The sequence below is a fragment of the Scheffersomyces xylosifermentans genome (genome assembly GCF_036884685.1).
Source record: "Scheffersomyces xylosifermentans strain CBS 12540 chromosome Unknown RJT20scaffold_6, whole genome shotgun sequence".
NCBI classification, from domain to species: Eukaryota; Fungi; Ascomycota; class Pichiomycetes; order Serinales; family Debaryomycetaceae; genus Scheffersomyces; species Scheffersomyces xylosifermentans.
Window position 1 is genome coordinate 130,751 of NW_027042944.1, and position 25,220 is coordinate 155,970.

The following is a 25,220-nucleotide window of genomic DNA, read 5'->3' on the forward strand; positions in this document are numbered from 1 at the left end:
TTTTGATTTTAATAAAAGTAGCCCTCGGCCTTCATGTCATATCTCTATATATAGCATTTCTAAAGTTGATAACTTTTCTAATTTTTAATAATACAATCAATCATATCCTATCTGCTTTTCTCTCGGTAAGTGCTCCATTTTTGAAATATTTCAGTCGAACAGTAATTATGGTATCGGTTGCAAAATGTTGGCACCATCGACTTTTCACCGGGATGTCATTCCGAGACCACCTCTCTCAACCATCACAGTGTAACTCGTTCAGAAACCAACCAGACCACTTCAAATCCTACTATGAAGCCAATATCAGCCCATACATACCTATACCCATCTCTTCCACCAACTCATAACTGCCCATAAGTACTCCATAACACCACTTCTTATCCGCTCACTTCAATTTTGCGGCTATCGAAGGAACGCAACTGATTTCCTATTTGGGACCGGAGCGGTTATCGCAGGAGAATAACTTCTGGCATCGGCATTAATGAAATATATAAATATATTAGTGATACCAAGTCATTTGTAGATTTAGTAAATAGGTTGTGTAGATACTGTAAAAGACAATTGGAAGTCTATTGTAGTTAAATAGTGTTGTATATTGAAATTTGGGAAAAAAATGACCCACAAAAAAGTGATCATCATCGGAGCTGGTATCTCTGGTATCAAGACGGCTCTTGACTTGTACAATGGTGGTGTAAAAGACGGTTTGATCCTCGAGGCTAGAGATAGATTAGGAGGAAGACTCTTATCCATTGACTCGACAAATAGTGAAATTAAGGGTACGAGATACGATTTGGGTGCGCTGTGGTTCCATGACTCGTTGCATAACCCGTTATTCGAGAAAGCAATAGCGAAGGGCAACATAAAGTACTACTACGATGACGGGAAACATCTCTACTTTTCCAAGGATAAGAAGGAAATTCGTACTTGGGAGTTTGAAGCAGTCCTTGAAGAGATGACTACGTATACTCAATTGGCGTTTGAAAGGAATCCTGAAAGACCAGATCTTTCACTCAAGGATTTGTGCATGGAATATGTACAAATATACAAAGACAGACTAACCAGCAACCAGATCAAATATGGTATTGCAGGTGTACGAATGTGGGCCGAGTTATGGCATGGAGAGTCGTGGGATAAGCTTTCAGGAAGGTATTGTTTTGCAGATTCGGGCCATTTGGGTAGAAATGTCTACGTGAAAAATGGCTATGTCAGTGTATTCAATAATGAGCTACACGAACTCCCAGAGGATTACAGATTGAAAAATATCAAGTTGAATACCCAAGTAGTAAAGATCGACTATTCGAATAGAAAGAAGATTGCAGTTCATACGAAGAACGGGGATATCTACACCTGTGAGTATTTGGTATCTACTATTCCTCAATCTCTTCTCACAATAAAGGATAAAAAGGATCCTTGCTATGTCCAATGGCAACCTCCATTTCCTTCCCATATTTCCGAAGTCTTACCAAGTGTAAAGTTTGGATCATTAGGAAAAGTCATCATGGAATTCGATCACACTTTCTGGCCGAAAGATGTAGATAGGTTCTATGGAATTACCGACATAGTTCCAAATAGAAAGGGAAAGATTCTGGCATGGGAGTATCCCACCATATTTGTGAATTACCACTCAGTCGCTGGAACGTCTACGCTAGTGGCACTTACACAGAACCCATTATCCCAGTATATTGAGGATTTGAACGGGCCTGACAAGAATAAGAAAATCTGGGAAATCTTTGAACCTTTAGTGAAGACTATCTCGGATAAATATAGTATTCCATCGCCAAAGAATATCTATCATACGCCATGGAATAACGACAAGTATGTGCGTGGATCGTACGCCATTGCTCCCGTAGGAACCAAGGATCCACTGGCTGTGATCCTGGCTTTCTGTGAGGGAATCGAGGAGAGGATCAGATTTGCTGGGGCTGAAACCATTGATGGAAGTGCTGGTGGATGTGCCCATGGAGGTTGGTTCAGTGGTGAGCGTGAGGCCAAGTTTATATTGGCTAAGATCAAGGGAGAGAAGGTGTCTGCTAGGTTGTAGAGATAATAATAAAAAAAACCGTTTTTAGGCGATATTTGTCTTTATTGTATGAGTAGGAGAGATCCAAGCAATTCAACGACATTGTTTATATAATATATATATTAACACCAATTCCATACGGTGGTGATCATAACCTCACTCTTCTCACTAATTTACTACCCACATATTCACAAATAAATGGTATCAATATCAACTGAAATCAACTACATTAAAATTATTCATATGTACATGTACATATAGATATATGCATATACATATACCATGTACGCTTCATGACATAAAGTACCTCCCCTTCACCGTTCCTACTCCTACTGTCTCTCCCCCACTATTACTACCCCACCATGTAAATGGCATCACTTTTCGCAACCATTAAATTCAATGGTAGCCATCACCAAAGAAGATAACACAAGTCGATGTACAAGTACCAAAATTTGCTGAATTGACTTGTCGCCCGAGAATTCCATACTAGTTCACCCGGTGAGTAATATTTCACTCTAATATCATCATTATAATATCTCCCAATACCCTGTATCTGACCTCTTCCCTTGACGAAGGTCCCACTCTATTCGTGACCACGTGACCTGGTAAATTTTTTATTGCACTGTAATTAATTTGACCGCAGTCATCTTAAGAAGAGGTTGATTCAAAGGACAAGAATATACCCTAGAACGAACCAAATTACGTTGAAAACTACTTAGACCTCATGCCAGCCACCCAGAATTCCATCAAATTGGTAGCGGGCAAGTCGCACCCCCAGCTCTGTGAATCTATATCCAAGAAACTTGGGCTCAGCTTGGCCAGAGTAGGAGCATTTCAGTATACCAATAAAGAGACTGCAGTAGCTGTGGGAGAGTCTGTAAGAGATGAGGATGTTTATATCATTCAGACAGGTTGTGGTGAGAACAACATTAACGATTTCCTCATGGAATTGCTCATTATAATCAATGCTTGTAGAATTGCCAGTGCTAGAAGAATCACAGTAGTCGTTCCTAACTTCCCTTATGCTAGACAGGATAAGAAAGACAAGTCAAGAGCTCCAATTACCGCCAAATTGATTGCAAACTTGCTCCAGACTGCTGGTTGTAATCATGTCATAACAATGGACTTGCATGCTTCGCAAATTCAGGGGTTTTTCAGGGTTCCAGTTGACAACTTATATGCTGAGCCTTCAGTATTGAGATACATACAAGAACATTACAGTAAGAAAGATTTAATTATAGTATCTCCCGATGCTGGAGGAGCAAAGAGAGTGGCTTCGATTGCCGACAAATTGGATGTAAATTTTGCCTTAATCCACAAGGAACGTCAAAAGGCAAATGAAATTTCAAGAATGGTCTTGGTTGGTGATGTCACCAACAAGGTCTGTGTTTTGATTGACGATATGGCTGATACTTGTGGTACACTTTGTAAGGCTGCTGATATTTTGATGTCTAACGGAGCTCAGAAAGTAATTGCCATGGTCACTCACGGTATCTTCTCTTCAAATGCTGTTGAAAAATTGAACAAATCGAAGTTAGATAAGATCATTTGTACTAACTCCATGCCTTTGGATGATAAAGTGACAGAATGTCCTAAGCTTGAAGTAATTGATATAAGTCCTACTTTGGCCGAAGCTATCAGAAGATTGCACAACGGTGAGAGTGTCAGTTATTTGTTCAACAACATCCCAGAGTAATTGGATACTTCTGGCTCCTATTGAGACTACATCCTTCAAAATCATCTATTTCATTGTACATTAATAATTTTCATAAACGTGAATAAAACATATTTATAATTCTATATCATTCACTTCTACTGACCCGTCCAAATCAATTCCTTGTTCATTCTTAAATTTTAAAGCCGAATATAAATTTAAATCTATGTGAAAAGAATCGAACTTTTAATAAAGCAACTAGACTCCGAGGAGATTAGTTCATCTGTTGTTAGAGATTCCGAATTTAACCAGGCTAAAAGTGCTCTTCGATCGCCTCTACCATGTACCAAACAACACCCACACTAAGCTGGAAAGGGTTCTTGTCCAAGTCACCTGCATTTTCTTCAGTCACCTTATTCTCTTGTATATTTTGTACCTTGCCTACCATCCATTCCTTATCTTTCGTATCGTTGGGATCGTTTACCTTCAAAAAGTAGTGTGGAGCACCGATATTAAATGCTGCCCACGGTTGTATGCTCTCGTTGACTTCGCTTGCTCTATCGATCCTAGTTGGTAAGAAAAGAACTAAGTCATTCACCTGGAAGCCGTTCATTGTAATCTTAGAGCCCAATCTGTTCTTGAGCTTATTGATTTCTACATCTTTGCCCTTGTTATCTTTGGTCTGTCTCTTGGCAAAGCCTTCGACATCTCTGAATCTTTTCGAGATCGCGTTTAAGAAGAATTTGGAACTATTTGCACTGTCTTCTTGCATCTGGACATTCTCCTTGAAAGAAATTGTCTTGAGGAACTCTTCAAACTTAGCATGATTACTCGTGAATATCTCATTGAAAATTGTAATTAATTTCAAGGACAGCTCATTGAACTTATTGACTTCTTCTTCGTAATTATCTACGCCAGCTTCAGATGCAGACAGCGACGAAGTCGGAACATCTGGTAAAATGGAACTCAACTGCGAGATCGATGTAATCCATGACATGGTATTGCTCACATCTTCGATAACCTTTGACGATGGCTTTTCAATCGAAACAAACAGCGTCTCGTTTGCATCTTCGTGAACACTCTTTTTCGAACGTAAACCCTTGACTCTGGTAATCTTATATACTCCTTCATCCTTTGTCAAAAGTAAGCCCATTGATTCCAAAACAAAGCAGAATTCTAAGAAGTACTCAAAAACGCCCTCGGCTAAACGCCTTAAGTCATTCATAAGCTTGATAATGACGTTATTCAAGTCGTTGACTAGTAAGTCGCTATTCTTCAGCCTCGTCTGTGTAAGTTCTATGAGGTTCTCGTAGTCCTCAGAGACCTCGTCGATTTTGCTTTGAAGTTTCTGTAATTCCACTTCAAAGTTATTTCTCTCTTTGATACGTTCATTCTCCTGCGAGGAAATATTAGCAAGAAGATCGTTCTTCATTACTACCGCCTCATCCAACTCTTTACGCACGGTGTTGATTGTCGAGTTCAATGCATTTATCTCATGAGCAGACTTCGTATTAAGGTCTGTGAACTTGGCAAGGTCATCCTGCAACTTTGATATTTGCGTATCTCTTTGCTCCGCTTTCTTTTCCAAGTTCTCAATTACCTTTGAGTCCATCTTGTTGTCCAACTTATAGAGTTTAAACTCCTCGTCCTTCTTCGCCAATTTTGCTTCGTATTCACGCTTCTGAGATTCATTCAGTGACTTGAGTTGCGTGATTTCCACTTTGAGCAGCTCTATCAAAGAACTATTTTCATCTTTTACTTGAGCTGCTTCATTGAGTCTGGAAAGCAACTCTGCATTTTCCTTTTTCAACCGAATATTCTCGAGTCGTATATCAATATTGGTTGAATCTAAAACATTCGATTGTGAAGGAGACACCTTAGAAATCGATGGGCGCTTTTGCAACAACAGCGTGGGATCTGTTCTGGGAGGAGACGTCACCACGCGCCTATGCGGCTCAATTATTAGGCTTAGCCTATTATCTGAATTTTGCTTCTCAGCATTGTTTCTCGTTACTGGCCAGTTCGTTAAGTTTTTGTATTGCTGTTGGTGTAAGAGATTCTCTAGCTTCTTAATCCGTGATTTCAAGCCTTTTATAAGATTTAAATCAAAGTCTATTTCCTCTTCATCCTCTGCCTCTTTCTGTATTATCTTCAGTTTCTCTTCGTTGGATAGGGAAGTATATGCGCCCAAGGAGCTGATCACTTTCGTTATCTTCTTCATGTTATTTGTGGACTTTATCAAGTCTTTGAAATTCTTGTTGAGCAATTCAGCAAAGTTTTTAGCTGAACCTGATGACTCCACAAATGTAATATAATTGACAATGTCTTCTCTTTCAACTTGAATGTGGTAAAGCATCTTGAAAGCTTCATCTTTGCTTCCTACAAGAGTGATATCAATATTTGGCAACGAAGTCGTATGGGCAACATCATCGCTAATCAATGTCAAAAAGTTTCCAAACTTCCTCAACCAAATCTTCCTGAATAGTTTCTCGTGATCAATAATTGTCAGGAGCTGTTCACTGACATTATTTACTATTCCTTTGGAATAGAAGTCATACCATTCGAACTGCCGGCGCTTTTCGATGAGAACAAAGCCAAAAAGAAGGGGGATATCTATTGTAAGCGAGAGGTAATCTTCGTGTTTCTTGATGGCATTGATAGTTTCGTAGGAGACCAGCTCTGATTGAAACTCATTTTGGGTACTATCGTTGGTACCATTCTTGGTAACTCCACTTTCACTTGGACCTGTTAATACCTTGAGGTCCTTCTTGACGTTAACCATTTTCATTTGAATATTGGCTATGCTATTAAACACCTTTATGCTCTCGCGAACAAGTTTTGCTTTGAAGTCTTTCAATTCTTTGAAGTGATCATACAACTCCTTAGCATTGTTGTATACTTCAGGAGAGTACTTGTCTTTGTGGAGCCTATAGATTTCATCCAATCTAACATTTTCGCTATTAGTCACCTTCTCTAAATCAGCCGATATTGCTTTGTTCGCTTTTTGCATCACATCCATTCTTTCGTTGAGTTGTAAATCCTTAAAAGCATGCATGGACTCCTTTCTGAGACTTTCTATATCCTTGTCGACGGCTAGCTTTTCTTGCCCTACGCTGTTAATTATTTCGCTCATGCCATTAAACTTGGCTACTACAAGCGGTAGTTTTTCACTCACGTATTGAGCGGCGCCCTTGAGTCTGTCGTGATCTAGGTAGTCTACTAATGCAAATGTGGATTGTTTAATCTTAAATGGTGGCAATCGTTGGAGAACCCGGTAATTATCTATCCACAGCTTGTTTAATGTTTTGTAATTAATGAGTTTAATGTAGTTCAAATACAGAATAAAGCTTTTTTCCACTTCGTTCACGAAATTCGTTCCGAACTGAAAGATAATGTTTAAACTCCTGAAGATGATATTAATCTGGCGGATCAACTCCTTTGTGCATTCTTCAGTTCTAAGAGTGTCTTGGATAACAGCTCGTGCCCAACCAAGATTGCTTTTGAGTGATGAGGTGATCTGACGGATGTTGGTTTCATTATGGGCAAGCTGAGGCTGACTTGGTTTTGGTACGTCATTAGCATATATAGCGTAGTTCCGTAGCACAGCTCCGTCGTAACCATTGGCAAAGAGTCGCTTATCAAATACATACACGTCCAGGAGCTCATTGACAAGGTTAAAGTTGAGTTTTATCCCAAATGACGTGAGAAGGAAAGCATTTTCAGGGCTGTCTATTCCAAACTGCTGGCATAGAAACTGTTTGAATTCTGCTAGAGAATGGTAACGAATAGGCTTCGGAATCTGTTCCGAAGAACCACTATGAGGGTTATAGACCACCAAATACGATATTTCAGACATCGTGGAGGTCGTTCCGAAGTTCTATTGCTTCGATTTCTGTCTCCTTTGTGCCGTTATCGTGAAGGTAAAGATGCGATAGTAATATAGTGTGACCTTATAACCCGCAATTAACTACTGCGGTATACCACTAACAGACAAGCCAGAACAGTGGCGGAACGGGGATTTGGAGCAAATAAACACCGTTACCCTACAATGAAGAACACAGACCGGTTTCTGAGCCCGTTTCTACGTCCCAATGATGGCAATTGGAACTTACCGACAAAGAAAGAAGTGGCTGTAAAACTATTGCCATTGGAATGAATTAGTAGTATGTAGTGGTGTGCATATGGGGCCACTGTGTGTGGTGTGTGTATAGGGTAGTGTGTGGTGTGCAGATAAGCTGATGGGTGCAACGGCGTAGCCGATGGAGAAGGAGGAAGAGTATGGAAGAGTAGGGTGTAAGTTGGAGTGGAATTGGTGGGAAAGGAGTGGTTATGGAGTGATGTAGATGGGTTGGAAATTCTGGAAGAATGGGGGAAAATCTAGTTTAAGAGGTAAAATTTGGGTAAAATTTGGGTAGTTGGTGGTGTTGTCAATGGTATGATATGGAAAAAAAAAGCTCCTCATACAAAAAAAAGCCCTTAACTAAGCTTAACTAAGCGATTCTCAATAATGGGAGCTACAGTATTTGCTATGGGATCAGATGGCATGGGATGGGATGAGGAGATGAGAAGCAACGGTTTGAGTTTGTTTTTTTTTTTAATGGGTTGATAGAGTTTTGATGAAACTTCGAATAATAATCTGGTTCTGGTCAAGATGTAATCAGTTTGGACTGCTTTTCCCACTTTTATATAGCTTGAACGCAACTCTTCGTTGGTATTCACCACTACTACGTCCATCTTTCTTCTTGTATTAACAAGCAACGTCTTCCCGTTATAGAGTCCTAAGGTGGTGCATATTGGTCCCCTAGTCCCATAAGCCCTTAACTATGTGAACCATATACCCATGGAAGGGTAGACAAAAATGGGGCTGGAAGTACGGGAAAATAGTACTAAGTTGGTCCAATATAGCCTCTAAATAGATATCTATCACGACCCTCTTATTATACAGACACCATCATTTCAGGTTCTTGGATGCAATTATTCCACCTTTTGGATCCTATCATTTACCAGGATAGTGACACTATAACATCCGTCCCGCAATAATAAATTATTATCAAAGAACTGCATACTCGACCCCAACTCCAACTTGCCCGAACCACAGGGAGGATAAGAGGAATGAAAGTAGCCATTGGCAAAATAGACATTGGTTTATAATAGAAAGTATGTGGTGAGTGACTTATTTGGAAATTTCAGCGTTTTTTTGATTTCTATTAAGCCATTTTTGTTCATACTTTGATGCTCTCCCATTCAAATAGGTGCAAAATTATTATGAGACTGTTCAGGTTCACAATAAGATTCATCAATATCCACCAATTTTTCTCCATATCTCTCCAAACTTCTTCCACTATCTCTCTTCATTTTCGTCCAACCCACGCCATCCGCCTAACTTCCTATTTTCTCTCCTCTTACCCCATTACCCCATTTGAACCCCTACCCCATAACACCTCCAACACCTCCAAAATCTCCCATTCAAATTACCATACTTAAATACCATATAATTATATCCTGCATACAGTCCCTCCCTCATTCCAGAACTCAAAGACTTCAAGAAGTCTTATAAGAAAGTGATGGTGTGTTCTTCCTGATATAGACAGGTTCTAGTTGGTTATAACGTCTGGAAATCATCATGTTGGACGGAACGTCGCTCGAGATCATTTCCCGCTTTAAACAGGCGGTTCTTACGAAGAAATTGCCTGGAAACGCCGTGGACCTCTCGAATTCAAACAGAGGAAACAAGCTTCTTCTTCCTACAGCAACAGTAGAATCTCTCCACAGCAAAGTGGTAGAATACGACGGGGTAAACCATCTCGTACTCACCAATGAAACCATCGAGAAGAGTAATCTCAGAAATAAGCGCAAATGGAACGATTACTATGGAACTCCCAATGACGAAATCGAATTGGGTATAGTGGATGACGACGATGACGAGGACGAATACAATGAAAGCGACAATGACAACGAAGACGACGATGACGATGACGAGCATCCGTTCAAAAAGATCAAAATCGCCGAGATTTTAGCTCCTTTGAACCATCCACTGGAAATCATCTCCCATCCAGCGATCCTGAAAACCTACAAATCTCCAGTGTTCAATAAGTTGGCAGGAGATTTGATAGAATTGATAGAGGTAGAGCAAGAAAATTTGAACTACTTGAATAAATTATTACAGGTCCTCAATGGAGAAGATTGGTTCTACTTGTTGGAAGAAAATATTGGCTTACAAGAATACGACCACGGGTTGGACGAGGATAGACAAAAATCCAAACCAGCAACCACGGCGGAAGCAAACGACAATAACGATAATAAAAATACCGAGGAAAAGGAAACTGATGATATAGCACCTGTTACGGAAAAGTCTAAAAGTGAAGAAAAGACCAATGGCCGTACTCGAAACGGAAAAGAAGTCAAATCCGAAAGTGAAGAAGTTACAGACCCGTTTTTTGCATTGCCAGAAGCTCTCAAGAGATACGAGGCACACCAGGTACAGTTTGAATCTGATGATGAGTTGACGACGCTAAAGGACGAGTTAATCAACTACTTGCAGGTGAGTATCCAGAGACAGCATGAGTATATCAAGAACTTGTCTTTATTGCGGAATGGTATAGTGAGAGCCGACAGATTGAAGAAGGATTTGCACAAATGGGGAAAGGAAATGTATGATAAGAAGAGCAGTTAGTAGGACTAGATTTTGATGAACAGATTGAATTGAATTGGATATTGGGAGTTGGAGAAATGATGTACGGAGGTTTCCATGTGCTTTATCTGGATATTATTGGAAAGACCATTCCGACGTCACTCATGAAGCTGAGGATTACAATTTGACATGTCTCTTTCTTATATTTTGTATTAATAGTTTCTATAGAGGGGAGCAATGTGATCTTCATTGAATAGTATTGAATAGTATTCCTATTGAAGTATTGACGGGGTATGATTAAGGCAATATTTGCCTTGTCTTCCACCATTTGTAAATGATATTAAGATATTAGTATATCGTCTCTACATTAAATGCTATTAATTTTTTTATATTATACGTTAGGAAAGGTAATAAAACAGAGAAAACGAATGATCATAACCCATACTCGTACTGAACTCTACTCTCGTTCAAGCCAGTACTCATACTGTATCATTATGGTACGACCCATTTACTCGTCCTCGTCGAACTTAGGAGCCAAGTAGAATCTCAAGTATCCACCGACATCCAACTTGTACTCGAACAAAGCTGGGGTCTTGTCGGCCAACTTGATGGTGATGGTACTGGACAAAGAAGTGGCCTTGATGATGTCATTCAAGTACTTCAATCCGAAGGTCAAGTCGACTGGGTTGTCCAAGTGGACGTTGACACTTTCTTCTGGTTTGTCCATGTCGGTGTATGGCTTCAACACAACGGAACCGGTTCCAACTTCACCTTCAGAGGTGAACTTGACGGAATCCTTGGTGACGATAATGTTCAAAGATTCACTCAAGTTCTTCAAGTCTCTGACGATCTTGGCGAACTCGGACGATGGCATATTTATGACGGTGTCATACTCCATATCGTCGATCTTCAAGAACTCGGAATCGATGTTCATCAACTTCAATGAGTACTCACTGACTCTCTCCTTCTTCTTGTCCTCAAAGATGGTCATCACCGAGTCTGGGCTGTCTTCGGCCAACAACGTCAAGTAGTCCTCGTTGTTACCACACTTTATGATCTTGGAGAAACTTTCCAAGTCGATACCCAAGGTGACGTCTCTGTCACATCTGTATTCGCTGAATGCGGTCTGTCCGACCAACAACGACACCAATAAGACTCTGGAGTCGTCGACGGCTTGGACGGTTATACCGTGTTCGGTACAGTTGAAGTTACATAACTTGACACAGTCCTTAACGGAGTCCACGATTTTCTTCAAGAGAGTGGATTCGTCGAATTTACCTTCAAGCATTGTGGAATATTATTGGATACTATTATTGGTGATCAGTGGGGAAAGACAAAGTAACTGAAGAAAAGCAACTGATGGTAAAGTTAACTCTGAAATATCTAAAGATATAAAGATATAAAGATATAAAGATATATATATATATAAAGGTACAATAATTCTACCAATCTCAGTGTGAAAAAAAAAACTTAACTACTACGGAGCTAATTGAACGTTTCACTAAGTAATATATATACCAGTATATATATATATATAGACAGATGAAGGTGAAAAACTACCTAAACAAGTCAACAAAGAGAGTGATACGAAAGACGTGAACAAACGCGTCAACGGATAAAGTTACAAACAACAAGAATACGCGTATCCAACCTGTAAACTATGGAATGGGTAGACTGTATGGTGTGTAGAGCTAGCAGAGGGAGAAGTAAGTAATAAAGGAGGCTAGAGATGATGTACAGTCCACGAAGAGGAGGACGAGTAAGAATGGGAGATGTGTACAGTACGAGATGCAAGGTGAATGGAGTGTAGTAGTTATGTATGAGAAGGTAGAGAGTAAATGTTGGAGAGTAGATGCTGAAGACTGGAGATAATGGAGAGTAGAGAAGGTAGGGAAGAGAAGAGTAAATGCTGTAGAGTAGATGCTGGAGAGAAGAGTGGATGTTGGAGACTAGAAACTGGTGAGTAGAGACAATAATTTAATAGGAGGGCATAAATTGTACAGTACGTAGTTTTATATAGAGAGAACCCCCAGTATGAGAATCCAGTAGTATGGAGTAGCCCTCGGTAAGAATAGGAGAAGTGGGATGGAAGTTACTTGTGCCTATCTTATATACATATATATATGTATCTAAGGATACCTTTAGTAGCTGTAAATGGTAGTCTTCATATTCTTTATAAACACTTAACTAGCATAAATTGCGTTCTTGCTACTCGTTAATTGCTACAATGTCTTGAATGTGATGATGGGGTGCGAAATGGACTTGAGTTTTGTATGGGATTACGAAGTTAGCACGAAAGGAAATTGGAATTGTACGAGATTGGGATTTTTTGAGGCACTGGAAATTGATCTGAAGTATTAATGGCTACATTTGCTATCTATTGGTGCTATTTGTGTCTGGTGGTGATTTTTTTCGGCGTGGTGATAGTACTGGGTGACAATACTCTCTGATAAAATGTTGATGGAAGAATTATTCACTAATAATACTAATATTTTGCTCATAGAAGCTTACTTAACACTATCTTTTCCTTTGAATATATGTGGAGTCATTTGACCAAAGAACAAGGTGTATATCTAGAAAATTAAACAAAGATTCTAGGCTTTTATGTCAATTGATCATTAATAAAGGTACCAATTTCTCAAATATTTGCAATTATTATGAAAATGTTTAATATAGTCACTATCCTATGTAAAAATAAAATTTCCAAAAAACAATATAGTGCCTATTTAATTAATCATGAAGTCTTTTAAGACTTCCTTTACTCGAATGAAACCAACTATACCCATATCATGTTTGTCTCTCCTTCAGTACACTATAGATGTCCCAACTTATAACTGTAACAAATCACGTGATGTCATAAGTTATACCAATGATCTTAATTGCAGCATTTAATTTTTTTGCAATAAGTTGTAACCCGTCATTTAATCTTGATAAATATATGAAAGGGCCCAAGACACTATCCACTGAATCGCCTCGAAAGGAGCTCTTTCAAGGGGTTAATCGGAAAAAGCCTAAAACTGTTACTAATATAGATGTCCAAGTATATTATCTTATATTCATTATATATCGTAAAATAGATTAAACATACCTCCCAATATTTCCAACTACACTGCTGGTTTGTTAACTATCAGAGGTAAAAATGCAATTCGTTGATGTGACTTCTCAGTAAGAGGAAGGATGAGTCTGTAGGCGTCGTGGGTATTGAGATAGTAGCGATAAAGTCTCTTCGACCGGACAAAGCCCAAGCTTTCGTAGAGCTTTAATGCTCCTGCGTTGATGACTTCTGTTTCGAGCATGACCTCATCAATATTGTCCCATTCTATCATGTTCTGAATGGATAATCTGACCAAATTGGATGCAATTCCCTTCCCTCTGAACTTAGGATCTATAACTAGCATACCTATATAACCCCGCATTCGGACCTCTCTGTGCGGCTCCACTTTGGATATTATCACTCCAATGATGGAGGTAGGCTGTTGTGGGTCCTTTACTGTATAGCAATATTGTGGCCAGGTGTTAAGAAAGTACCAATATACGTAGATAGAATATGGTTCCGAGAGATGCTGTGAGATCAAGCGGGACACTTGAGTGAACTCGTCTTTGTCTTGGACATTGAATTTGTAGTACGGTAACCCGTTGATTATTTTCATTGGGACCATTGCAGATTCCGACGGTATCTGTTCTGGCGACGACTCCATCGCAATACCACTACTCATTGCTATTTACTCTCCTATAATACAGATGGTAACGACCGTTCACATCAACTTTTCACTGCACTCATTAACAAATTTTCGGTCTCAGGTGAGTGAAAAATTCGGTGAGTGCCGAACTCAACGGCCGTAATTGAAAGCAGTGAAAAGTTGGGGGAAGAGACAGAGACAGAGATGGAGAGTATGGCACTTACAATTATAGGAGCAACAATTCCCACATTTGCACTATAGAAAGTCATAGATGTAATGGAGATCTACAATCCCGACCATTCAGCTGATTTTGCGGTATTCTCCGGGGTTTTTGGTTCCAGATCCTCTCACCCCACCAAATATCATACACCGATCCATTTTGGTGTTTCATTATAATGATGGTCTCGTGGCATGATATCCGACCGGAACCCACCATGAACCCCACCGGATGTGAACCTCCATACAAAGTCACATGATGTAATAACACAGTGTGTGCGCGTCACCAGATCTCACGGGCTTACGGGAGATATGCCCTAAACAGTGGGATTTTTCAGAGGACTTTAGACTTGGCCAGTCGGAGAATGGATGTGAAAAAGACATGGGGCCCGGCCTTATTCGGGGACATTTAGATTGACAATTTACCCCATAATTGAAGCAATAGGCGAGGTGACAGCCAACACGGGTCCACGCGGCGGTGTTAGGACGAAAAGTAAAACAATCATGCTTGAGCCCAAGGCACGGGAATAGCAATTGGCAAATACTCTGGAACCAGGTAATTTTAAGGATTTTTGCCCGAGCGATGAGCTCAAAAGCGGGCTTTAAAAGTGTAACGAGATAGTGATCTGAGTCAGGGCTATCTATCAGTACATCAGCAAGCAATATAAATAGATTCGGTGCGGCGACGGTCAATTTGGACGCACCAGGATCGGAAAAATAGCGAGAGAAAGAAATCCACCAGAGAACCAAATAGCGAGAAAACTAACTGACCGGCGTGGACTGAAACAATAGAAAATTTGCAATCTACAGTAATACAGAGAGTAGCCTTATTTCAGAGAAGTATAGAGAAGATAATAGAAGGGAGTACTGCAGTAATGTTTATAATTTATAATATAAAGCAATAGACTTCGGGACTACTGGATTGGGGTGAGTTTGAGCCCGTAGCGGGACCACGTAGTGGCAGTGACGGAGGTGTTTCTTAGAGCATATGGATGTATGGACGTATGTATGATTGCGCGGGGGCAGTGGTATGACGGTACTGGCGGTGTCGGTGTCAATGTAGAGAGGGCAATTTTTAGTGTTTCGGGTAATTTAATGATCAAGTTTTTTCGTTGCTGATATGTTGTTAACATGAAATGTATAGCGGTGTTCATACTCCCAACCAGTGTTCATATTAAAGTTAGACAGAAGCTATTATTATTATTATATTATTATTATTATAATTGTTACTGAGGTAAATGAACGGTATTACCTTTTATTATTACTGCGAGTGGGATTGGACGCAAATAATTTTAGGGCCCTCGTTATTTTTCTTAGTAGTTCGTTATCATCATTTACACACGTTATCTCTCGATAAGCAAAGGAAATTGGCCATTACCTCATCTCGTCACCTTACGGCTGGATTCTTAGAGACTAAAGTTGTATGTAGTAGCATGTAGCATGTAGATTTTGAACCAATTGGGCCGATGATATACATAAGTTGTACATCTGTTGTTGGATAATATACACGCAGCAATCGTCGTATTGTACACCCTGTGACCCACGTTAGAACCGGCAACGACGTCACACAACGGCTCTCGTTAGCTGTGAAAAAAAGGAAGCACAATTTCTCAGTAAAAAATTCCACCTTCACTGGGACCTCTCGCCGGCCGTGGCAGTACCAATACAAATGAGGTACCTATGACAGGATGGAAATATCAGATGGAAACCATGTAGAAACCATGTAAACACACATCAGATAATAACGGAACAACGCATCAGACAGCTCATCTCAGACCATAAAAATAAACGTAAAATTGAATAACCCTACCATATTTCTCTAAAAATACAATAGTACAATGCAGTTAAACTACAACGATTTACTCAATTGAGACACACCACCACCATATACACCATGCCACATCATCATTTGACAATTGACAAAAGACTTCACTAAAAAAAACACTACACACAACACACTACACACCACCCAATGACCTCTAACAACGCACCACTTACCATTCACAAACTCACCATTCACCGACTTCCCGACTCACACATTCACCGACTCACCGACTCACTAACTCACCAACTCTCTCCCTACCCAATCTCTCCCTACACTAATACTCACTCTTCTCTACCACCACCCACTCACCCTACCCACCCCGGATCATAGTGTCCCTTTCGGACTCCCACTCTCTCACCCTCGCTACACACAGGCCGCCTCCGTCGGAGGTTTTTCTCGAACGTATTAACCGCCGAAGTATATAAGGAGCACAATCTGTCTTTTTCTTTACAGCGGGTAATCACGAAACGAGTGATTAGTTGTTTCTGTCAATTGTGTGTCAATTGCCTTAATATAAGTTTAGCAAGTCTTTACCAGTCCGATATATACATAACATGTCTGCCCCAGCCGTCTTAAAGAAATCCGGAGTCATCTACGGTGACGATGTCCGTGAGTTGTTCCTCTGGGCCCAAGAAAAGGGTTTCGCTATCCCAGCCATCAATGTGACCTCTTCGTCCACCGTTGTTGCTGCTTTGGAAGCCGCCAGAGACAACAAGTCCCCAATCATCCTCCAAACCTCCCAAGGTGGTGCTGCTTACTTTGCCGGTAAGGGTGTTGCCAACAAGAACCAAGAGGCTTCCATCGCCGGTGCCGTCGCTGCTGCCCACTACATCATCTCCATTGCCCCAACTTACGGTATCCCAGTCGTGTTACACACCGACCACTGTGCCAAGAAGCTCTTGCCTTGGTTCGACGGTATGTTGCTTGAGGACGAAAAGGCTTTCAAGGCCACCGGTAGACCATTATTCTCCTCCCACATGTTGGACTTGTCCGAAGAAACCGACGACGAGAACATTGCTACCTGTGTCAAGTACTTTGAGAGAATGGCCAAGCTTAACCAATGGTTAGAAATGGAAATCGGTATTACCGGTGGTGAAGAAGATGGTGTCAACAACGAGCACGTCTCCAAGGACTCCCTTTACACCTCCCCAGAGACTGTTTTCGCCGTCTACAAGGCCCTTTCTCCAATCTCCCCTAACTTCTCCATCGCTGCTGCTTTCGGTAACGTTCACGGTGTCTACAAGCCAGGTAACGTGCAATTGAGACCAGAAATCTTGGGTGAACACCAAGCTTACGCCAAGAAGGAGACTGGTTCCAAGTCCGCACACCCATTGTTCCTCGTTTTCCACGGTGGTTCTGGTTCCTCCCAACAAGAGTTTGACACTGCCATCAAGAACGGTGTTGTCAAGGTCAACTTGGACACTGACTGTCAATACGCTTACTTGACCGGTATCCGTGACTACGTCTTGAACAAGAAGGACTACATTCTTTCCCAAGTCGGTAACCCAGACGGTGAGGACAAGCCAAACAAGAAGTACTTTGACCCAAGAGTCTGGGTTAGAGAAGGTGAGAAGACCATGTCTGCCAGAATTACCGAGGCATTGTCCATCTTCCACACCAAGGACCAATTGTAAGTGATGCTGACGACTGTATAACTAGCTAGAGCTTTTGACGAGCTAAAGTCGTTGTTAGTAGTACTTTATTTATGTAATGGATATTGAAAAGAGAACGAGAAATCGTGTAGTGATGTAGAGAGATGTGTGAACGTGGCATTGGCTTATAGTGCAGGCTGACGAAATGGATACACTGGATAGAGTAAAAGAGAAAAGAGCAAAAGAGGCAATTGTGAGGCCATTAAGCTGTTTTCATGATCAATTGAAGACGAGAGAATCTTATTGTCATTGGTTTATATGAAATTGGAAATTTAGTCAGTATAAATGGAAACGTGAATTTTCATTTCTTTGGCATGACTGAAAAATTAAAGTATACCGAGAGAGAGAAATCGCCGATCCTGCAGTATTCCATGTATGGGGACACCAACCACTGGAAGTGGACAAGAATGATTTTCTTTATAGTTGAAGGGGAGAAAAGGTGGAGGAGCTCATTTGAAAAGAAATCTATAGAAAGTGAAAAAAGACACTCTAAAGTTACTAGTATATCATATCAACTCATTAACATTAATATTAACATTAATACTAACATTAACATGGCATGTCTGTCACTAAAATTAAAAATGAGTACTTTTTTGCGACTCACTCATCATCTTAACTATGGCAGTAGTTAACTATTTTCCATCACTTACCATTACCACTAATTAGAACTATAGAGCTATAGAGCTATAGAGCTATATTTCACTCTAACTCCCCAATTCAACACAACCGAAAATACCCCAATTTCCACCAAAACCACACCAAACTCTCCCTACAACTCCCTACAACACATCTACAGACCTAACACCTTCAATCGCCATACAACATTCCCCTTCCTCCATCTCCTCCTCTCTCTCCCCATCTCTCTCTCTCTCTTTTCTTCGAGATTTCGCAACCTGAAATTACTGACGTTTCCGTTCCTCAGTCTTTATTTTTTCTGTTCTTTTTCTTCTTTTGCGACAATCAGAAAATGGCTGAGAAAAAAGAATAAAGAACGCTTGCAAATTTCAGGAATGAGAGTGAGAGCTCTTTTTCTTTTGCATCCGTGATCAGGAGAGGAGAAAGTGATAGGGGACAGTGATAGGGAATAAATAGTAGTAAGCAATAAGAAGTGAGGAATAAGTGAGTAAGTAGTGATAAGAAAGAAGTATAAGAAATAAGTAAACAAGCGATAGCAAGAGAAGTTAGAAACTTTGATAGAAACACGTTTAATGGGGGATTAAGTCATCAACATATCAAGTCAGCTTTATACACATTTCTAGGTTAGTTAGTTGTTAATAATCATCCAATTGTAGACTTGCATTCCTACAACTCATAGCAATGCTGACGGGTTTAACTAAATACGTGTTGGTGCCCCTAGCAACCATAGGATGCGGCAAGACTACAGTCTTTCTAACACTCCAGAAGCTATTCCCGGAATGGGTCCATCTCCAGAATGACAATGTCAAGAAAGGCGGCAGCCGGTACAAGCTCATAGATGGTTCATTACAGGCGCTAAAGGAGCACCCGGTGGTGTTGTTTGACAGGAATAATTCCTCAGCAAAGGAAAGAAAGCAGATCTTTGAAGACTTTGAAGCAAGAAGAAGTAAATTCCTAGAGAACGAGGTAGCAATCAAGTTCATAGCTGTGAGCTTCATAGAAGACATTTCAGATCCAGCCGTTTGGGACATAACTTACAAGCGAATCAAGGAACGTGGTGATAATCACCAGTCGATTAAGAGTGCTACAGACCCAGCAACGGCTGTAATGGTCATGAGGACGTTCATAAAGAGATACCAGCCACTTTGGACAAACAGATTTCCAGATAACCAATTCGATTCAGTTATTCAATTAAGATTGAAGGAAACGAATTCTTCATTGGACAATACAAAAGTAGTTATTAATCATTTGGCACAATTCTACCCCGAGTTGGTAGTTTCACAGCCCACAAACGAAGAGATTGAAGCTGCTTTTAGGGATGCCTTAGACTACAAGCCTTCATTTACCAAGGTAATGTCCAAAGAGGGCAATAAGAACGCAAGCCCGAAGAAACAAGCAACATCAGCTGTTAGAACAAAGTATGTGGCCAAAAGTATGAGGCAGAGCTCTATTGGGTTGGATGGAAGAATCGATAAGAGATAAGAACCATGGTTTAATGCTTGATGGCATTCGAAGGATTAGATTTAGGTAATGAAATGTATGAAAGAGAAGAAATACTAGAAGAATGGATATTGGAATATAATGATTCGGAAAACAAGAGAGTTAACATGAATGGTCATTTACAAACTCTCTCTGGGTGCAAAAATCGACATCATAAGAAGAGCTTTCCTATAGTACACTGGTTGTATTACTTGGATGAGTTCCTTACTACCCCATGCCAACATCTTAATCCTCTTGATTGTGTTTATTAATGATATTGTACAGGTAATAAATATATACATGCTTAGTTAAGTTGCCAGCTTTTCTTATCCTTTTAGTAAAATGTAGTAGCATAAGAATGAATGAAGCCTATCTCTATTTATTCTCTTTCGAGTGCTGGACATTCAACAATCTGAGGTGAAGAAAGAAGTTGAATACGACCTTCCTTGGGCCTTACCAGCCAGCATCTCTTTTGATCATCGCCATCCAGTTTCCTCTTCTTATGCTATCCATGTGCTTTGTTATAATATTTTTAAATTACGATCTGTTGTTGGATTGTCCGCCTTGACCGGTCATCATGCTCCGCACTTTCTCGTACTCGGGCATGTTGTTGTATGGATTTACACGCTTCTCCTGGAAGTTAGTTCCAATCAAGAGGTTGGCCTTGACGTACTTCGACACACAACGGTCGATACAGCACAGCTCTCCGGTATTGAGATCGGACTCACCGTACTCATGAGGTAAGCACTTTGCTTCACATGTTTTGAGGATCTTGTTGAAGGTTTTGGATGTGGCGTCGAACTGGATTTCGGCGAGGTTCAACTTTTCCTGGTCAACGTTGGCGTACGAGTACTGGGAGGTGTTTCCCATGAACATCGACATGGTGATGGAAGATGGTGAAAAGTATGAATTAGAGGAGAAGACCCAGTGTAAAAGGTACTAATTTATGGAGAAAGACCGATTTTCTTTGGTGCCGGGGTTCTTACAGGTGTTGCCGTGTGATATTTACAAGAAGCAAGTACTGTTGCACAATCAATAAAAACTGTCGATATACCCAGATAACGATGTGAGTTCACGATGGTCTTCACTAATTTTCAGTTGTCGCTGTTGTTTGATCGAGAGATCTCGAGAATTGGAGATTTTTTCGGGTGAGAAAGTTTGCGAGAGAGAGAGTAGTGAGGTAGGGAGGGAGAGAGTGAATTTAGTGAGGTTTTAGTGAGATTTTAATGAGGAAGAATAAAGAGGATTTAGTGAGGTTGGGAAGGGAATCCTAGAGATTTTTATGAGAAACACGCCGAGAACAGAGACTGCGAGCTCATGAAAGATGATGGCTTGTATGTAATACATGGGGTAAGATTCTTTATTGACAATTCTCCATAAACTGGGGATGCTCAAATTGTAACATAACACCAAAGGGAGAGCTCCAATGGTGTCTCACAGAATCACATATCTATCATTTATCTCACCATATACCACCTTTTCATCTATACTGTATGGCTGAAAAATTGAATTAGCCCTGGCGAGAAAGTACATGGAACGAACTCTCACTCACTAAAAACAAATGCCTGCAAAACAAAGAAAAAAAAAGAAGGCTCCAACCATTTTTGCACCGAACAGATTTTCAACCCTCCCATAACAACTACCAAAGATACCACCAAACCCATACACATATCAATTCTCATACACCTCCATCTCAATCTCCAACTCCATCTTCTTTATTTTGTCAAATTTCAAATAGCTTCTTCACTGCCCCACCACTTCCCCAATTATAATCCCTTCATTACAATCTCTTCACTAACCCATTCATCGTGTCCCAGAAAATTTCCTTTTTGGGATGTCTTCTCGTGATTTTTCACTTTTGTTCCGGTCTTCGCTAGTTCTTCAAGAGGATAGCAACTGGTTTATCTTGTGGAAACAGGTGGTAAAGTGAACTCTAACGACTGGTAAAACTCACCAAACTCAGGAAAGAAACCTCACAATACCAACAGAAATGCACGTTTTACTCACAAACGACGACGGCCCCTTGAACGATAGTTCATGTCCATACATGAAGTATCTTGTAGATGAGATCAACGCCGAGACCGACTGGGATCTCTCCATTGTAGTACCGAACCAACAGCGTTCTTGGATCGGAAAAGCCCATTTTGCCGGAAAAACGTTGACTACAACTTATATCTACACCAAGTACTCAACAGCAACGCCAAATCCGAAAATTAATGCCTACGAAGGTCCGTTCAACTTACCCCAGGATAAGTACGCCGGACCGGAATGGCAAGAATGGTGTCTTGTTAATAGCACACCAGCAGCCTGCGCTGATCTCGGAATTCACCACATCTACAATAAAGACAAAGGACCCATCGATTTGGTGGTCAGTGGGCCAAATTTCGGTAAGAACTCATCAAACTTGTACATCTTAACCAGTGGTACGGTTGGTGCGGCTATGGAGGCAGTGACCCACGGAGTCAAGTCGATTGCTGTGAGTTATGCATTCAACAACCTCAACCATGACTACCATATCTTGAAGGAAGCTGCCAAAATTTCGGTCAAGTTGATCAAGAAACTCTATGGCCAATTGCAGAACCAAGACAATATTGATATCTTCTCAGTGAACGTGCCATTGATCCCATCGCTTGAATTGGGAAAGACAAAGATCCAATATGCTCCAGTTTTGAAGAACTACTGGAACTCAATCTATGCCCCAGCAGAGGACTTGAATGAACATGGTCAGCAACAATTTACCTGGAATCCAGACTTCAAGAAGGTCTACAAGGACGGGTTGAATGATTTTAACCATACAGACAGCAGAGTTCTTTTGAATGAGGGTATCAGTGTTACTCCATTAAAGGCATCTTTCAACATAGTTGAACCTTTGGATGGAGAGATCTCATTGGATGACGAAGAAGATAAAACACCAATAAAGGCGATTCAATCCTCTGATCAAGCGAGGCATCGTTTCTTAATTACTATCCCAGAAACCGCCTATATTTATAAACCTTTAGTGGATGCATTTTCCCAATTATCTGATTTCCAGATCACAAGCGACATAAGTATTCTCAAAGATCTCCCCAAGGATGGCAAAATATTCCATTATGGAGAGTACGAAGATCTTGACATTGATCTTATCGGTCTGAACCCGGAATCGTATTTCCTTCCATCATATATTTATAGAAAAGCATTGATTCGTAAACATTTCCTTGCAAACACGGTCCACCACTTTGTTGCCAAGCATCCCGATTCAATTCTTGTCAAAGCTGTTCCCGAGAGTTACCAATTGGAGGTGGACTATGCCGAATTCCTTGACGACTCTCTTGATGATGCTTACGAATTGAGAGACGAGATCAATGCTGGAGGCAAAACATGGATTTTAAAACCTAGCATGAGTGACAAGGGCCAAGGAATCAGGTTATTCAAAACGGTAGATCAATTGCAGGAAATCTTTGACTCATTTGAAGAAGAGCCCAGTGATGATGAAGAAGAGGAGGAGGAGAAAGAAGTTGACGATAAGGATAACGGAGTTATTCTTTCTCAATTGCGTCACTTCATTGTTCAGGAATACAAGTCTAGCCCATTATTATTGTCCCACTACGACAATAAGAAGTTCCACTTGAGAACATACGTCGTTTGTCTGGGCAATTTGAAGGTATATGTCTATAAGAACATTTTGTCACTTTTCGCAGCCAGCACCTACCAAAATCCAAATGAAGTGGAGGATGACGATGAAGCCGTTCCAATGGACGGCCACTTGACCAACACATGCTTACAAGAATCGGACAACCCCTTGGTAGTTCCATTCTGGAAGTTGGAGGATGCAAACTTCAAACAGCTGCAAAAAGAAGAAGTATTCCTGCAGGTGTGTGCCATTACTAAAGAGTTATTTATTGCAGCCACCAGTGTGGACAAGATGAACTTCCAACCATTGGACAATGCCATTGAGTTGTTCGGGATTGACTATTTGGTTAATGATGACTACAGTGTGCTGTTGCTCGAGGTCAATTCGTACCCGGATTTCAAGCAAACGGGAGAGGACTTGAAGGAGCTTATTTATGAATTGTTTGATAGAGTTGTGAAGGAGGTTGTGAATCCGCTTGTGACTGGGGAGAAATCTGAAGTCGAAGGAAGCACCTTGGTCGAAGTTCTTGATCAGTAGAGGAGGGGGGAATAAGAGAAAATGTGCCAACTTTTGTAGGAGTAAGGCAGATGTAACATATTACGAAGTTGGAACTTCTTCACCAGAAATGTACCATATATCTTCACACAAACTGAGAACAACACCACTCGACAAAAATGAATTCTAACCACATGAAAATTCTCAAAAACTCTCCCTAACCTCATATTTATACAATATAATTAACAGACACCCCGTAATAAACGAAACAAATAACCCCATCACCAATATTACAATAGCTCCATATAACCATATAATCTCTCTATGCTTATGCTTGTGCCTACGCCTATGCTTATATACAATACCACCAAACAAAAAATTCCATTTTCATCACCACCTGCACACAACATCCAATTAAGCCCAAAATGGTCACAAGACCTAAATTTGACAGTTCTCCAACTTTAAGTACAAAAGTGGTACCACGTCAAGTAGATTAGAAGTGGCGAGGTTTCTATTTAAAACCGCCTAAGCCCAGAAGTGACACCAGTCATGCCGTTCAGAGGCTACCTAGCAGCCAGAGGGGTATGTCTCCACAGTAGATCAATGCCTTGGGGTGCGTCGCCGGTGCAAATCATGATTGGCCATTCTTGGTGGAACTCCTGCACTGGGACCGTGGCGACGGCACGGCGTTAGAACAATGGTCGAATCACTGGGTCCCAAGAATACTACCAGGAAATGGCAACGAAGACGTCGTCGAAGACATCAGAAGAAGAATGAAGAACGATGAAAAAGGTCGTGCACCGGAGCACAAAATTTCATCTGGGGCAGATCCGCACTTTTTGCGACATTTTGCGGTGTGGATGTGGCGGAAATGGTTGGAGAAGATTTTTGGTGGTGGTGGTGGCGTCATATGTAGTGGAGTAAAAAGCGGAGGGTAGCGGTGGATGTGAGGTTGTAGAAGGAGGTTGGTATAATGGAGAGGAGATTGAATGACGAGGGTGAAGCGATGTTATGTGGAAGGTGATGTCGGAGTCATTGGTGGAGGTATTGCATTGTTTTTGGAAGAATTTGTTGGTTGGGTCGTTTTTAGTATGGCAGAATAAAATGGTGGAATAGTGTTTCGAGGAGCAGAAATTAATATGGTTTGTGGTTGCCATATATCAACACAATCAAGTAGTATAAACCTGGCATATCTCCTTCTGATTCAGAAAGTGGAAATTTAACTACTACTGCAGCTCTGCAGTAATTTGCAATCTTGTTAACCAAAATCGCCGCAATTATAATTCATTTGCAGCCATTGTTGGAACGTGCCAGGGTTGAGG

General features: G+C 40.7%; 10 protein-coding genes across 10 annotated transcripts; 6 read left to right on the forward strand and 4 right to left on the reverse strand. All coding sequences in view use genetic code 12, as the record gives it.

Annotated features, from left to right (window-relative positions):
• The first annotated feature begins 514 nt into the window (after nucleotides 1-514).
• On the forward strand, nucleotides 515-2,161 carry RJT20DRAFT_52095 (polyamine oxidase). Its single transcript, XM_064920498.1, has one exon. It carries the CDS (start codon nucleotides 614-616, stop codon nucleotides 2,039-2,041), a length of 1,428 nt encoding a protein of 475 aa, XP_064772887.1. The 5' UTR covers nucleotides 515-613; the 3' UTR covers nucleotides 2,042-2,161.
• A 533-nt stretch (nucleotides 2,162-2,694) lies between these two features.
• RJT20DRAFT_52098 (ribose phosphate diphosphokinase subunit) lies at nucleotides 2,695-3,852 on the forward strand. The gene has a single exon (XM_064920499.1). It carries the CDS (start codon nucleotides 2,745-2,747, stop codon nucleotides 3,714-3,716), a length of 972 nt encoding a protein of 323 aa, XP_064772888.1. The 5' UTR covers nucleotides 2,695-2,744; the 3' UTR covers nucleotides 3,717-3,852.
• On the reverse strand, nucleotides 3,852-7,852 carry RJT20DRAFT_52131 (autophagy protein). Its single transcript, XM_064920502.1, has one exon. It carries the CDS (start codon nucleotides 7,528-7,530, stop codon nucleotides 3,988-3,990), a length of 3,543 nt encoding a protein of 1,180 aa, XP_064772889.1. The 5' UTR covers nucleotides 7,531-7,852; the 3' UTR covers nucleotides 3,852-3,987.
• Nucleotides 7,853-8,852: 1,000 nt separating this feature from the next.
• On the forward strand, nucleotides 8,853-10,388 carry RJT20DRAFT_52129 (uncharacterized protein). Its single transcript, XM_064920501.1, has one exon. The coding sequence runs from the start codon at nucleotides 9,298-9,300 to the stop codon at nucleotides 10,345-10,347; it is 1,050 nt and encodes a 349-aa protein (XP_064772890.1). The 5' UTR covers nucleotides 8,853-9,297; the 3' UTR covers nucleotides 10,348-10,388.
• Nucleotides 10,389-10,813: 425 nt separating this feature from the next.
• Nucleotides 10,814-11,593, reverse strand: POL30 (proliferating cell nuclear antigen; the record flags this gene model as incomplete). Its single annotated transcript, XM_064921131.1, has 1 exon — nucleotides 10,814-11,593. One exon carries the CDS (start codon nucleotides 11,591-11,593, stop codon nucleotides 10,814-10,816), a length of 780 nt encoding a protein of 259 aa, XP_064772891.1.
• A 1,816-nt stretch (nucleotides 11,594-13,409) lies between these two features.
• On the reverse strand, nucleotides 13,410-13,964 carry RJT20DRAFT_145997 (peptide alpha-N-acetyltransferase; the record flags this gene model as incomplete). The annotated part of the gene is made up of 1 exon (XM_064918836.1): nucleotides 13,410-13,964. The coding sequence occupies one exon, from the start codon at nucleotides 13,962-13,964 to the stop codon at nucleotides 13,410-13,412; it is 555 nt and encodes a 184-aa protein (XP_064772892.1).
• Nucleotides 13,965-16,486: 2,522 nt separating this feature from the next.
• Nucleotides 16,487-17,760, forward strand: FBA1 (fructose-bisphosphate aldolase). Its single transcript, XM_064917489.1, has one exon. The coding sequence runs from the start codon at nucleotides 16,581-16,583 to the stop codon at nucleotides 17,658-17,660; it is 1,080 nt and encodes a 359-aa protein (XP_064772893.1). The 5' UTR covers nucleotides 16,487-16,580; the 3' UTR covers nucleotides 17,661-17,760.
• Nucleotides 17,761-18,653: 893 nt separating this feature from the next.
• Nucleotides 18,654-20,063, forward strand: RJT20DRAFT_52110 (tRNA ligase kinase domain-containing protein). The gene has a single exon (XM_064920500.1). The coding sequence runs from the start codon at nucleotides 18,996-18,998 to the stop codon at nucleotides 19,794-19,796; it is 801 nt and encodes a 266-aa protein (XP_064772894.1). The 5' UTR covers nucleotides 18,654-18,995; the 3' UTR covers nucleotides 19,797-20,063.
• Nucleotides 20,043-20,941, reverse strand: TIM12 (Tim12p). Its single transcript, XM_064917490.1, has one exon. The coding sequence runs from the start codon at nucleotides 20,673-20,675 to the stop codon at nucleotides 20,331-20,333; it is 345 nt and encodes a 114-aa protein (XP_064772895.1). The 5' UTR covers nucleotides 20,676-20,941; the 3' UTR covers nucleotides 20,043-20,330.
• Nucleotides 20,942-21,697: 756 nt separating this feature from the next.
• Nucleotides 21,698-24,261, forward strand: RJT20DRAFT_129403 (putative tubulin tyrosine ligase). The gene has a single exon (XM_064917491.1). It carries the CDS (start codon nucleotides 21,784-21,786, stop codon nucleotides 23,938-23,940), a length of 2,157 nt encoding a protein of 718 aa, XP_064772896.1. The 5' UTR covers nucleotides 21,698-21,783; the 3' UTR covers nucleotides 23,941-24,261.
• The last annotated feature ends 959 nt before the right edge of the window (nucleotides 24,262-25,220 follow it).